At 40.1% G+C, this 12,918-nt stretch overlaps 1 protein-coding gene across 1 annotated transcript in view; it reads left to right on the top strand.

The window, feature by feature from the left end:
* Positions 1-12,918, top strand: part of dock3 (dedicator of cytokinesis 3) — a 576,384-nt gene that overhangs the window by 442,420 nt on the left and 121,046 nt on the right. The window contains exons 46-47 of the mRNA XM_042088883.1: positions 805-984; positions 6,735-6,818. Coding sequence (XP_041944817.1) covers positions 805-984; positions 6,735-6,818 — 264 coding nt within the window. The remainder of the gene's footprint in view (positions 1-804; positions 985-6,734; positions 6,819-12,918) is intronic.

The following is a 12,918-nucleotide window of genomic DNA, read 5'->3' as shown; positions in this document are numbered from 1 at the left end:
GCCTATGTTGCACCGATCTGGCTAATGGGCTTGATATTGCAAACGTTTTTTTACATTTACATTTACTTAAAAGTTTACTGGCATAGCATGTTAATGGGAAAGTAAGAAAGATTCTAAAATAGCCTTAAGTTGAAATAAGAACTTTCTCTCTAGTTTCTAGACTCACGAAAGTACACCAATTGAGACAGACTCCCAGAGACAGTTGACAACCTCATAGTTTTGCTAGGACTTGTAGAATACCACAAAGTTGCTGAACGTGTTATTTCAGGTTAGTTTGCAACAATATACAAGTTTAACCAAAGTCCTTAGCTGCTACCTACACTGTAGCTATCGAACATAACTTGCAGTTCCCATTCACTTTCCGTTTACTGTGCTAACGTTAGCTAGCTAGCTTGGTCCGAAAGAGTTTCATTGGCTTCACACACAAGCAATGGCAATAAAATAGTAGGCTATACAAAATTGTATTAATATGTTGTTATTGCTTATTCAAGCGTAACTCTCACAAAAATGCATCCTAGGATGTTTTTGTGAATGTACCCAGAGTCAGACTTTCGTGAATGGGAGTAGGGGCACTATTTTGAACCTTTCTTTTAGTAAACGCTGTGTACACGAACAATGTTCTCAATGCTCGAGTTCATGTGTCGAGACATAGGCTTTTTATTTCAAACTATTATTTATAACAAGTGTAGTGCTCATATAGAGTAAGTCGCTTTGGACAAAAGCATCTGCCAAATACCATAACCATATATTATCTGTGGACTGGCTCACATACAACTTTCTGTCTGTTATGTGCTTCTGTTCCAGGTAGAGGTCAGCCCACTGGAGAATGCCATCTCTGTGTTAGAGAATAAAAATCATGAATTACGCACACTAATTAGCCAGTACCAGCACAAACGGTTGCCTGGCAATATCAATCTTCTCAGTATGTGTCTTAATGGAGTAATTGATGCTGCTGTCAATGGAGGCATTGCCCGCTACCAGGAGGTAGGTATGGTACCAGAATAACACCTTAGTGGCTGCAAAATGTACAAACTGAAAGTTAGGTTACATGGTTTGTCACCAGTTCTTCTTTTGATTACCGAGGTACAACTTCAGTGCTGGTTCACTGAATCTAATGGCAAAATGAACATTGCCGTAAAAGATCAGGAGAGCATTGTGCTCTGGCTTAGAGCTTAGCACACAGAAATAAATGGGAGTAGCATAGCATGTGGCTGTGATTCATGCCTAGTCTCTCTCCCCCACATCAGTAATGGGAAAAGTCCACATTGTAAAGAGAATGAATTAATATGTCTAGTGCAAAAACCAAATGTCCTGAAAGTTGGAGCCTTATCAATTTAACTTTAAGTCAAGTCAAACACTCAATTATGTTATGTCTGGCTTGGCCAAGTTTTGAAATGGATATAGACCAACTTTACTTTCAATGTTAATTAATGCAATTGACCTGTCGCTAAGCGCCACCCTTAGAACGCTGATGAGCCAATGACAGTCCAGCCTCAACGGGACTCGGACATCAGCTCGGACAACTCCATAGGAAACAACAGGGAGCAGGCATAAAATGACAAATTAATGGTTATTTATAGAGTTTATTAACTCAAAAAACCCTGACGGATAACCATGGTCAAATGTTTTGCATGGAGGACGTGTGTGGTCAAAAATATCCAGGCAACACTTAGGTGTGAGGAACCACTGCAGGTTTATTCACAATACCGGAGTACAATGGTCTTTTCCAAAAATCCTCATACATGCAGAAATACAATAATACATATACACTTCTTGGACATAGCATGTGATCCATGCGCCATACGCAAGTCATGTGGCTACTCCAAGTAAGTAGATAATTGCTCAATACAATACATATACATCTTTCAGCATTCTCTTGCCATAGTCTAGTTCCTGTCGGGATATTCCTAATATTACTGCCTCAGGCAGAATACCCTTAACTCGTGACAAAGGGGGTCGCACATGACCTTTATTAGAAAATCATGACATGGAGAGAGCAAAGTCCAGTTTTATTTATACAAACAGAATCCATTCATGTTAACATAATATTCAAGGACAAACCACCTATACATTGTTCTATCCCTGTCACACCTACTATGTTAAGGCAATCTTTACTAGTACATAGTCGAGATGCACAGCATGCAGAATCATCAGAAGTCCTGTAGGGAAAAACACGCATTTGAAAAGACTTTTCTTGGCACACCCAGCAGGTCTCATTCGTCCCTGCTACAGTTGTTCTAACTTGGAAAGCCACTTCACAGGCTTTATTAGAACCACAGATCTCCTCCTCTGGAGAAGTGGGCATAATCAGTAAGAACACACAGAATAGCAACACTAGCCGGTAACGCTTTAGAATAACATGTGCTTATTAGGTATTAACAGTTAGTTAACTGTTGCTATCCTTTAATAACATTAACTAACGGTTAACATGCCGCTTGTAAGTGTTAATAAGCAGCCTTTTAAGTGACTTACAAGCATATTTGTTAACAGCTAACATGCAGCTTGTAAGTGTTAACAAGCAGCTTGTTAATGCTTGTTAATGTTGTATAAGACAAAGAGGTGGATAACTAATACGCTTATAAGACCTTTCTTATTTATTTGTAGTAAATTTTGCAGCCCCCCAATCTAAAGCGAGGACCATGTAGCCTATAGCTCCACAAGCCCAACCTTCTATCTCTACTGCATCTATCTGTCTAGCTTGGTTTAGCTGTGCGAAATGCACCTTCAAAATTGCTGCAGTGAGCAGGAATTAAACCCTGGTCTCCTGAGTCATAGAGTGATTTGCTACTAACTGAGCTAAACTAGGCTACTTTGCTGTAACAGTATTGATGAAATTGTTCATTTTGTTCACAGCTATGCGCTGACAAGTGACTAGCAGTTGAGGAGCTTTGCTTAAACTTAATATACTGTTGCAAGTTCACTTGAGTATAAACTATCCACTTTAACTAATGTCAGTAATGTTATTCATCTAGTTGTCATTTTAAAGAAATTACACTTCTCCATTTAAAATGTTACCTTAGATAGGCGGCTAGCTAACTCGCTAGCAACTGGACAGTAACTGACAGTAGCATGGTCTGATATTAAGTTATTTTGTTTACAAATGTTCCCCAAAAACCCTCAACAAATCCAGAGAGACATAATGACCAATTTTTGGTAAAATTCCACAAGTCTCCCATTGACATTGATGCAGCAACAGACCACAAATGTTCGCCTCTGTTCAAGGCAAAGGTTTCAAATCGATCGCGAACATTCGCCTATGTTTGCGACATTGAACGCACCCACTTGTCGTCTTTAACTCTCGGTTGCTATGTAACCAAACTATAAACAAAGCTGGCATAATATCAAAGATCCTTGATTAACCCCCTCTGATAATATCTTTAGACTGCTGACAAACTGACACTGAACAAAGATTATGGAAATTAAACGCCATTTTTTTCAGAAACATATTTGTAAAAGGCATAACTGGTATGATATAGAACATTAACAGAATATAGAATCAAGATGATCATTACATTCAAAGACAGGAACGTGGCTCAGTCAGTAGCACTTCACTCTTTGCCACAGGAGACCGGGGTTCAATTCCTGCTCGTTGCAGCAATTTTGAAGGTGCATTTCTCACAGCTTAAACAAACTAGATAGATGCAGTAGATATATAGAGATAGAAGGTTGGGCTTGTAGAATAGGCTACATGGTCCTCGCTTTAGATTGGGGGGCTGCAAAATGTACTACAAATAGGTAAGAAAGGTCTTATAAGCGTATTAGTTATCCACCTCTTTGTCTTATACAGCATTAACAAGCTGCTTGTTAACACTTACAAGCTGCATGTTAACTGTTAACAAATATGCTTGTAAGTAACTTAAAAAGCTGCATGTTAACTGTTAGTTAATGTTATTAAAGGATAACAACAGTTAACTAACTGTTAGTAATGAATTGTTAACTGCTTATTATGCACTGTTAATACATAATAAGCACATGTTATTCTAAAGCGTTACCCACTAGCCCCACTCTACTCCCAGTTACAAAACAACAAAAGCTCTATTCTATCTTCAACAGCAAAGCTGGCTTGGGTTTTTTAGGCCCTCCCCAGGTCACTGTCCAGCGATGATTAAATATCAAGCTAAACTGGAAATAAAACAGTGCTAGTTTAGTGTATACTGATTAGTGTATACTGATTCATTAGTGTATACTGATTAGTGTATACTGACTTCATTTGCAGTCCAATACTTTCTAGTTGTAATGCAGGTTAAAACAGCAGGATCTTGCAACACTTCCCTTATCCCCGATGGAACATATATCCAAAGGCCTACTGGCGAAGTTTGCCAAAACCTCCACTGGTCAACCTCAAGCATAAAGTCACAATCCGTTGAGATAATGTTCCGGTTCTTTCACCACTCTGCAGTGTGACAGATGAATCCAAGAGTCTCTTTCCGCAATTCTCACTGCGGTGGGTGTAGACAACAGAACTTGATACGCGCCACCGTTCTTCATTCCAGCGTTTTCTTCGAAAGTCCTAAACAAGCACCCAAGAGCCTGGTTCCACTGGGTATGTATCCAGAAAGTATCCAGAAAACTTTGAGGCAAAGTCAACTGCACCTGTTAAGAAACAAAAGATAGAAGTCCCTTCGCGGCACTTTAAGCAGCAATCAGTTCTCGCATGTAACCAGACAAAGTACCAACTACATTAGGTTAGGATTAGGTAAACCTGGAATTGGCATGGGACGGGCAGTCAAAATCTCAAATGGGCTTAAACCTTTTGATCTTGATGCACAGCCTCTGAGGTAGAGGAGAGCCAAAGGTAGAGCAGTCAACCAATTCCATCCCATTGTTTTAGTCAATTTATCTTTCAACATTCCATTAACATTCTGGCCATTTTGAAAACATATCTACAATTACAAGGCAATATTCATAACTTTTGCATTTTGTTAATTGATCAATTGAATAAAATCCATTATAATATATTCAAACGGGTCTAATGGTGGTGGGTGATGCCCTCCTTGGGTTCTCACTGTGGGTGCGGTGTTATGTTTAAGACAGGTAATGCACCTATCACAGTAAGCAGCTGCCGCGGTGGTGAATCCTGGTGCAAAATAAAGTTGTTCTATTGTTTTTACCATAGCTGTTGCACTCGCATGATCTAAACCATGAGTGACTTTAGCAACTATATGAAAACATGATTTTGGTAGAACAGGCTTGCCTGTTGGAGTATGTAGCCACAAATCATCATTATTCTTTTTACAATTTTTCCATTTTCTTTTTTCTTTTGTATCTGCCGATTTTTATGCTTCCTTTAAAGCTTGACCTGATGTCACTATATCTGGTATTTGCAAATTCAAATTCAAAAACAATTGTGTTTTGTTCGAAAGTCTTAAAAAAACTCTGGTGGTATCCTCCTCTCAACTCCCCCCTTCGTGGCACTTTAAGCAGCCGAGTCAGACCTCTCATTACGAAGGCTGACCTCATCAGCGCCTCTAATATGCACTGCACACTTAACCACTGCTAAAGCAGAAGGAAGCTGAATTGCCTCCAGCAACAATACAATGAACTCTTTATGTTGTACAGGTTTACCAGTAGCCATAAGAAAGCCTCTTTCCTTCCATATTGCTCCATGGTCATGAACAATTCCCCAGCAATAACGACTATCAGTGTATATGCAAACAGATTTTCCAGCTGTTCCATATTCTTACTACATTAAATATGAACGTAACCTAACATACTGTATCTTAGTATCAATCTTCCACTAGCTAGCTAGCTAGCATTAACGTCAGTGGTTTTTGCACGGTGATTTGCACGTCTACTCGCCACAACTGCTTGTTAACTTGTATGTATTCTAAAGTTTTGAATACACCACTCCATAGCATAATTAAGTCCCTTTTGATAGCTTCTGGAGGAAAGTAAATCCTCTTATCGATCAAAACGTCCTCAAAGCCTGCTTATATACTGTCCGCTGCCATTGTCCACAATGTATTTCTAATCAAGTCTGGTTTGTTTGTCCGAGTTTTCACACGGTAACAATGGGGGGCGGGGCTTAGCGACAGGTCAATTCAATTCAGTGTGGTTTTATTTATATAATATATACAGTACCCTCCCGAATTATTGGCACCTCTGCTAAAGTTGACTAAAAACTGGTATAAAAAAAGTGTAACGGAGGCGAACTGAGCTAGCGTGCTAGTTGCCCGTGTAAATCCTCACACCCCTAACCTTAAGAACACTTCTAACTGCTGAGTTGGAAGCCTGGGCTTTTAGCTCAGTGGTTAGAGCCTTCGACTCCCATGCCGGTGTGTGTGGAGGTGTGCGGGTTCGAGGGCCGTGAGAGGCGGATGAATTACGACCTCGGTTACACATAGGAGAATATTACAAGCTGTTTTATTGGCAAAGGGCGGCTTAAGAAGGTATTACAAGCAGGGGTGCCAATAATTGTGAGCGAAGTGTTTTTGTTAAAAATATTTATTTCTATATGAGATTTTCCTTTTTCTCAAAATAAATGTGCTTCCCTTCAAGGTTGTATTTTTCCTATTTTTTTTTTTCAAATAAATCACCAACAGATTATGTTTTATACTGGTTTTTAGTCAACTTTAGCAGAGGTGTCAATATTTCTGGAGGGTACTGTATGAATATATCTCAAGGCACATCATGGATGTAAATTTCAAATTTAAGCTTGTGTTTGAGCTCTGCAAATAACTTTTGGCAAGAGAAATGGTCTGGTTTCCCTAACTTCCACATGTAACAATTCCCAGGCCTTTTTTGATATGGAATACATTGCCAGCCATCCAGATGACTCTGAGAAAATTACCCAACTGAAAGATCTCATGGAGGAGCAGGTAAATATGATGTGTAAAAAAGCCTTGAACCTCTGTGTATTGTGTATTTGTGCATTTTATGACTAAAGCATGAAGGTTTCACTATATAATCTTCACCCCCTAAGGTATGATTTCAGATGTGGAGCCACTTCAGATCTGACCTCTGGGGCTAGATATTTGCTGTATAATATACACATCTTTGAGGAGTAAAATATTTTTACAAGTCATTCCAGAATTCTACTGTGAAGATCTAGAACTTACATTAACTGCCATTCAAAACTGGTTGCTTGAGTTCATTATGACAGTTTCAAATGGAACCTAACTGGCAACATTCTAATCACATACAAAATGTGATTTCTTTTTTCACCACAGATTCAAGTTCAAGTTCAAGTAATTTTATTGTCATGTACTTATAAAATTAATTATAAGTAATGAAATTCTTAAACTCATGAGCCAGCTCAACTTAAAAGAGTAAATTAAAAGCAGTAATTAAAGCAACACCAAAGCACTTTTCCTCTGTCGCATGCACGCTATTTGTTTATCCAGCACTGGCTTTGCAAATAACATGTCCACAGACAAGGTAGAGTATGTTGCATGATTTTATGAAAGTATGATGTATTGAGACATCAGAAGCACGTCAAATTTGTAGTTTCTTATGTCTCATTCCCAGTGATGTAGTACTCGAGTCCGGTCTCGGACTCAAGACCGGTCTCGAGACCGATTTCTGCTTTCTCGGACTCGACTCGGACTTGTTCCTTCAAAGACTCGGTCTTGACTCGGTCTCGGACCACAGTGGGAGGAGAAGGACTCGTAATTTCAGACCGAGTCCTCGAGACCAACGCATTTTTTTATGTTCATATAAAAAAAAATTCAAAATGAAATTTCACAGCGGCCACGTCTTTGCCCCTTGCGTTGGCCTTGGTGCCCCCTTCTTTCAATATTCTGCTTTGCGTCCGTTTAATAGCGATTTTTATTTAGCCTATAGCCTGTCAAAATAATCTTAGCATCACAGCGCAAACTAATTCAGTCTTACACAGTGGAGAAAATGACAGCGCATGGCAAGACAGAAAGTGCGTCCAAATTCACCCATTCTTCTCAGTTGAAATAGGCTACTCGCAATCGCTAAGCCTACTCAATACACAGACACATGTATCACATCACATGAAAGAGCTTTTTCTCAGCTTTTAAACGATGTTAGCCGCTAATTGCTGTGGTGAACGGTTCGCGAGAAAAGTAAATAATATCATTAAATTTAATCATAACGTCTACATAAGGTGCTACATCCATCTCCCTACCCATTCATCTAGGTGGAATACTTCACGAACCCTTCGTTCAACACATGACAAACCATATATCAGAATAAACAGCAGACCTTACCGAACACAAAGGTGTAAAGCAGTCCCCTGTACAGTAAGCCGTTCCAGAGTAGGCTATTCCGGTTAAATTAAAAATGTAATCTGCAGCAAGGTCTACATTCATGTCTCCAACTTTGGTCTTTAGGTTTCAAAATGTGTTTAAATCGTTCTTAATGATTTCATAACAGGCCAAATACTAAATAAATGTTACAAATATTGCCTAGATATAGGTAAATATTAAAATCAGAGGATATACAGCTGAGTAAGAGTTTGTGAAAGGAGTCTTAATAATCAAAAAATGCTAAGCACGCATCTAGGCTATTTGAGTTTCTTAAAGCTGAGCTGTGCTTAAATTGTTCAATACATGATTCCATAACAGGCCAAATATAAAATAAATATAAATATTAAATATATCAGATGATTTACAGTTCTATGTAATATGTCATGTTTCATGTTTTTGTAATGTTTCATACAGTGATGCAGGTCTACTGCTGTGAATAGGCTAAATACAACTTTGATTATTTTTATAGCCTACTACTGTATAGTTAACTTTGGCCTTGGTGCCCTGACATGTGGCCTTTGTGCCCCCCACCAAATATGCCCAACTGAAGGCCAAGTGGCCTTGCCCCTAAAATGGTGAAATTCCAAGCCTGGGCCTAACTGTTGATTATTAATTGGGGTGATATTAAATCATGAATATGAAAACTGACATGTTTTTATGGTCTTGGTCTCGACTCGGTCTCGACTCTTAAAGGACTCGGTCTCGACTCGGACTTGCTTCCTCAAAGACTCGGTCTTGACTCGGACTCGTCTGTATTTGAAAACCAACGGACTCGGTCTCGACTCGGTCTCGACCCTTCAAAGACTCGGTCTTGTCTCGGACTCGGCATAGGCAGTCTCGTCCCCATCACTACTCATTCCATTGAACTACATATCCGCTACCCGATCTGGCAAACTTACATAGTGCGGTTATAGCCGATAGAGGGCCGCAAAGCGAATGCAGAAGTGCCGTTCACCCTGTTACGAGTTCATGAACCACTGAAACTATTTTGGAAACATTATTATAAGGTACAAAAAACTCTTTGGTGTTGCTTTAAGAAGGTGTATTTTGTGTTTGTGTGTGTGTGTGGGGGGTGATGAAAAGGGGAATTATGAAATGGTGTGTATATGTGTGGGGACGGGGTATGTTGTTGTGTTTGGGTGGGGGTTCTGAGGTTTTAGGTTGATTAGGGGAAGATAATTACAGTTCAGCATCATGGTGGCTTGTGGATAGAAGCGGTCTCTGTATCTGCTGGTACACGTCTGCATACTCTTGTACCTTTTACCAGATGGTAGGAGGGTGAAGACACTGTGGCTGGGATGACTGGGGTCAGCGAGGATTCGCTTGGTCTTTCTCCTGCAGCGCTGGCTGTAAAGGTCCTGGATAGTTGGTAACTCAGTCCTTGTGATGCCTTGCGCTGACCTGACCACCCTTTGCAGAGCTTTGCGATCATGAGTGGTGCTGTTACCATACCATGTTGTAATGTTGCCGGACAGGATGCTCTCAATGGTACAGCGGTAGAAGTTGGTCAGTATTTCACCGTCCATACCAAACTTCCTCAGCCGCCGAAGAAAGAAGAGTTGTTGTCTTGCTGACTTTGTGACCATACCTATATGGTGTGACCAGCTCAGATCCTCACTGATGTTAATTCCAAGTAATCTGAAGCAGCTGACTCTCTCTACTGCTGTGCCTCCAATATAGATGGGTGTGTGCTCTTCCTGCAGTCTCCTGTAGTCCACAATCAACTCCTTGGTTTTGCTGACGTTGAGCAGCAGATTGGTGTTATCTAATTGCGTCGAAGTCCGGAATAATTCAGAGTAAACATTGGTCTAGTGTTATCCAATTGCGTGCAGTGAGATTTTCAAATGCATGCTTGGTGCCGCCCCTCGAGTTGGGCCAGTTTAATTATTTGTGGCCAGACCCTTAATCTTTCTAGATTATCAGGGTCTGGATTTTCCAGGCTAAGGAAAAGACCATTAAGGAGAAGACCATTATATTAAAATATATAGAATATTTTAGAGAGTAGACATATCTCCTTTCTGGGTTCAATGCAAAATTGATTACTTTCTCAATTAGCTTTGGCCTGCCCACTCGGAGGTGTCACAAAGTTGGGCACTCAATGCTTACTTGCATTATGTGTCTGTGTACTTTCTCCTGGGATGGATTTGATCTTCACCTTATATGGTAGTGGTTCTTGGACCTTATATGTTTACTATGCATGTAATGCAGGGGTTCTCAAAGTTTTGATTGGTGAGGGCCAATTCAGGAACCCAACATTGAACTGAGGGCTGCCAAAGGGGTGGGGGGAGAAAAAGAAAAACAAAACATGGGAAAAAAATCCCATTTGTAATCATTTTAATGACCAGGTTGCATCTCTACAGTTTATATTTATTGCATTAAACACATTTTAATTCATAACTGAGGCTAAACCTGGCAAAACTTACAATACAACAAAAACGTACAATAAACAAATACATCTGCTTTATGGCGCAGAATTACATTCATATTTGGAACTTACATAGTCCAATGCATCGTTACACTACGTTAGTGTTTCCCAAAACCATAGTAGCAACGAACGTTCGCAACCACTATCGTTGTGTAGTTACAACTACACCTCTCGACCTGTGGTAGAATGCTAGTAGAAGCATAGTTCCAGGGATCTTCATGTCAAAGACGTCACTGACGCCAGTTATTTGTTTGCAAATTAATAATTATAAATATATTTAGGTTTCTAATTGATATTTACACTTCTAACCACCATACATCCATATTTTAAAATGCCCAAGGCAGAAAATACATAAATTAAAAGTCAATTTGCAGCCATGTGCACGTAAGTAAAAGTCACACACCTGCAGATAATAATAAGGTGGTGCGCACTTTTTGACGAGTCAGCTGAGAATATGTAGCCTTTGATTTTCATGGAGGGCGGGGTCCTTGTTAGTTTACGCAAACCAAGCCAAGAAGGCTGATTCTGATTTTGATAATATGATCTGCACAAAAGATAAACTTAGGTAAACAACGATGTCAATATTGTTGTCAAAATCTTAACCCAGATTCAAACTCTTGGACAGGGGACTGGTAGCTGCTGTGCAACGGCGGCTGTCATCTGCCGGCCTTAACGCAATGCGCCACAGAAGTATGTGTAGATGCCCGTTCACGTGCTACTAAACGTCATTAACCACCTTAGTCCAGACTACCGAAGTTTGGAAACTATCATGGTCCAAACTTACAGTACTATGTAAGTACGACAGTTTTGGGAAACAGTCGTAACTTACATGTTGGTTAGTTGAACGAGGCATCCTGTTAGTAAAAAGCTAACCTCCGTAGTTGTACGGGAAACGCACCCCAGATCAGCTTGTAGGCCATTAGCAATCTGTTTATTTTATTTTATGAAGCCTACACATTAGATCACATGCCACATTTTCACTTTTAATAGACAGATGCAATAGCCATTGGTCAAGTATTGAGTATAAAGCAATTAAAATAGTACCCTATACAAAAAGTACTTCATACTATCGTTAAAACGAATAGCATTTTGCAACTTGACAAAACACTGGATTAAATATCGTAGGCACAGGAGAAAACTTGTACATCCATTGGCCCGTGGGGAGATCACATGCCAGTTGCCTCTCCCTTCAGTGCTATGACTCGTTCGGCTGTGAGCTTGTTTCGCCAAAAAACAAACTATTGCAGATATCAATGCGTCTTTGTTCATGGGTTTGGCCTCACAGCAGAGGCTTAGACAACTATGACCCACGTTTTGGTTTCGTAATTTGCCCTACTTATTGACTGCAATGTAGTCAATTGACAGCTTGACAGGTTATTTTTATTTTTCTGTACAATAAACAAATACATCTGCTTTATGCCGCAGAATTACGCATTTGGCCAGCCTAGAACGGGCACATTTTGGAGAGAATAGAGAATGTACGCACACAAGAATCTGTAGGCTATTTGTGGCTGGTTACCAGCAAATAATGTTTAATGCATTAACTCAAGACGTCAAACATTTTCTAAACAATACAAACAGAAAGGATGCAGCAGGCAGCAAATGTAGAAGAGTATTTCCAGTGGAAGAACAAAATGCTGAATGAAGCCCAAAGATATGAAGGCATATCTCGCAAGTTGTTATTTTTTGAAGACGTAAATGGTTGGGCTATAGTTTGCAAGAACTCCTTCATACATAAAGCGTGAGCATGCCACACTATCCACAACTGTGGTAGCGGGGGGGTAGGAGGATTACTGTTAGCGCAGGATTTATATAAAATTCTTCAACAGAAGGCCTGCCGCGAATGCAGGCTTGCCCAAAAAAAGGCCTGTGGTTTGCGCAGCCTACAGTAAGTAGGTCTTAGTGAGTTAGGAGTCCTCTAGACTTCGTTTCAGCTGTCTCAGAGGTGGAAAGTTGCGTTCGTTGGGGGCAGGGCCGGATTAACAATTCATAGACCCTTGGGAACAAATGTCTGATGGCCCCCCCTGCCCCCCAGCCAACGTGAATCGGCCGGTCAGTTAATAGGCCTATCGTGAAGATTTGTATTGCCATTTAAGGCACGAGCGCATCTGTGAGGCCAAGCCTCACCAAGTAGCCCGTTTGTTTACAACTAACATTACATTTAATTAAACTGCTTATAGGCTATGCCGAAATAGTTTCAACATTTTGAATATCAGTGTCGGGTGAATTAGGAAATGCCTTATGGCTGAAAGCTACTTGGGATCCCCCCTGTCAAGCAAT

Source organism: Alosa sapidissima, chromosome 4 (genome assembly GCF_018492685.1).
Source record: "Alosa sapidissima isolate fAloSap1 chromosome 4, fAloSap1.pri, whole genome shotgun sequence".
NCBI lineage: Eukaryota > Metazoa > Chordata > Actinopteri > Clupeiformes > Clupeidae > Alosa > Alosa sapidissima.
The sequence above is the reverse complement of the archived record's forward strand: the minus strand, read 5'-3'. Positions and strand labels throughout refer to the sequence as shown.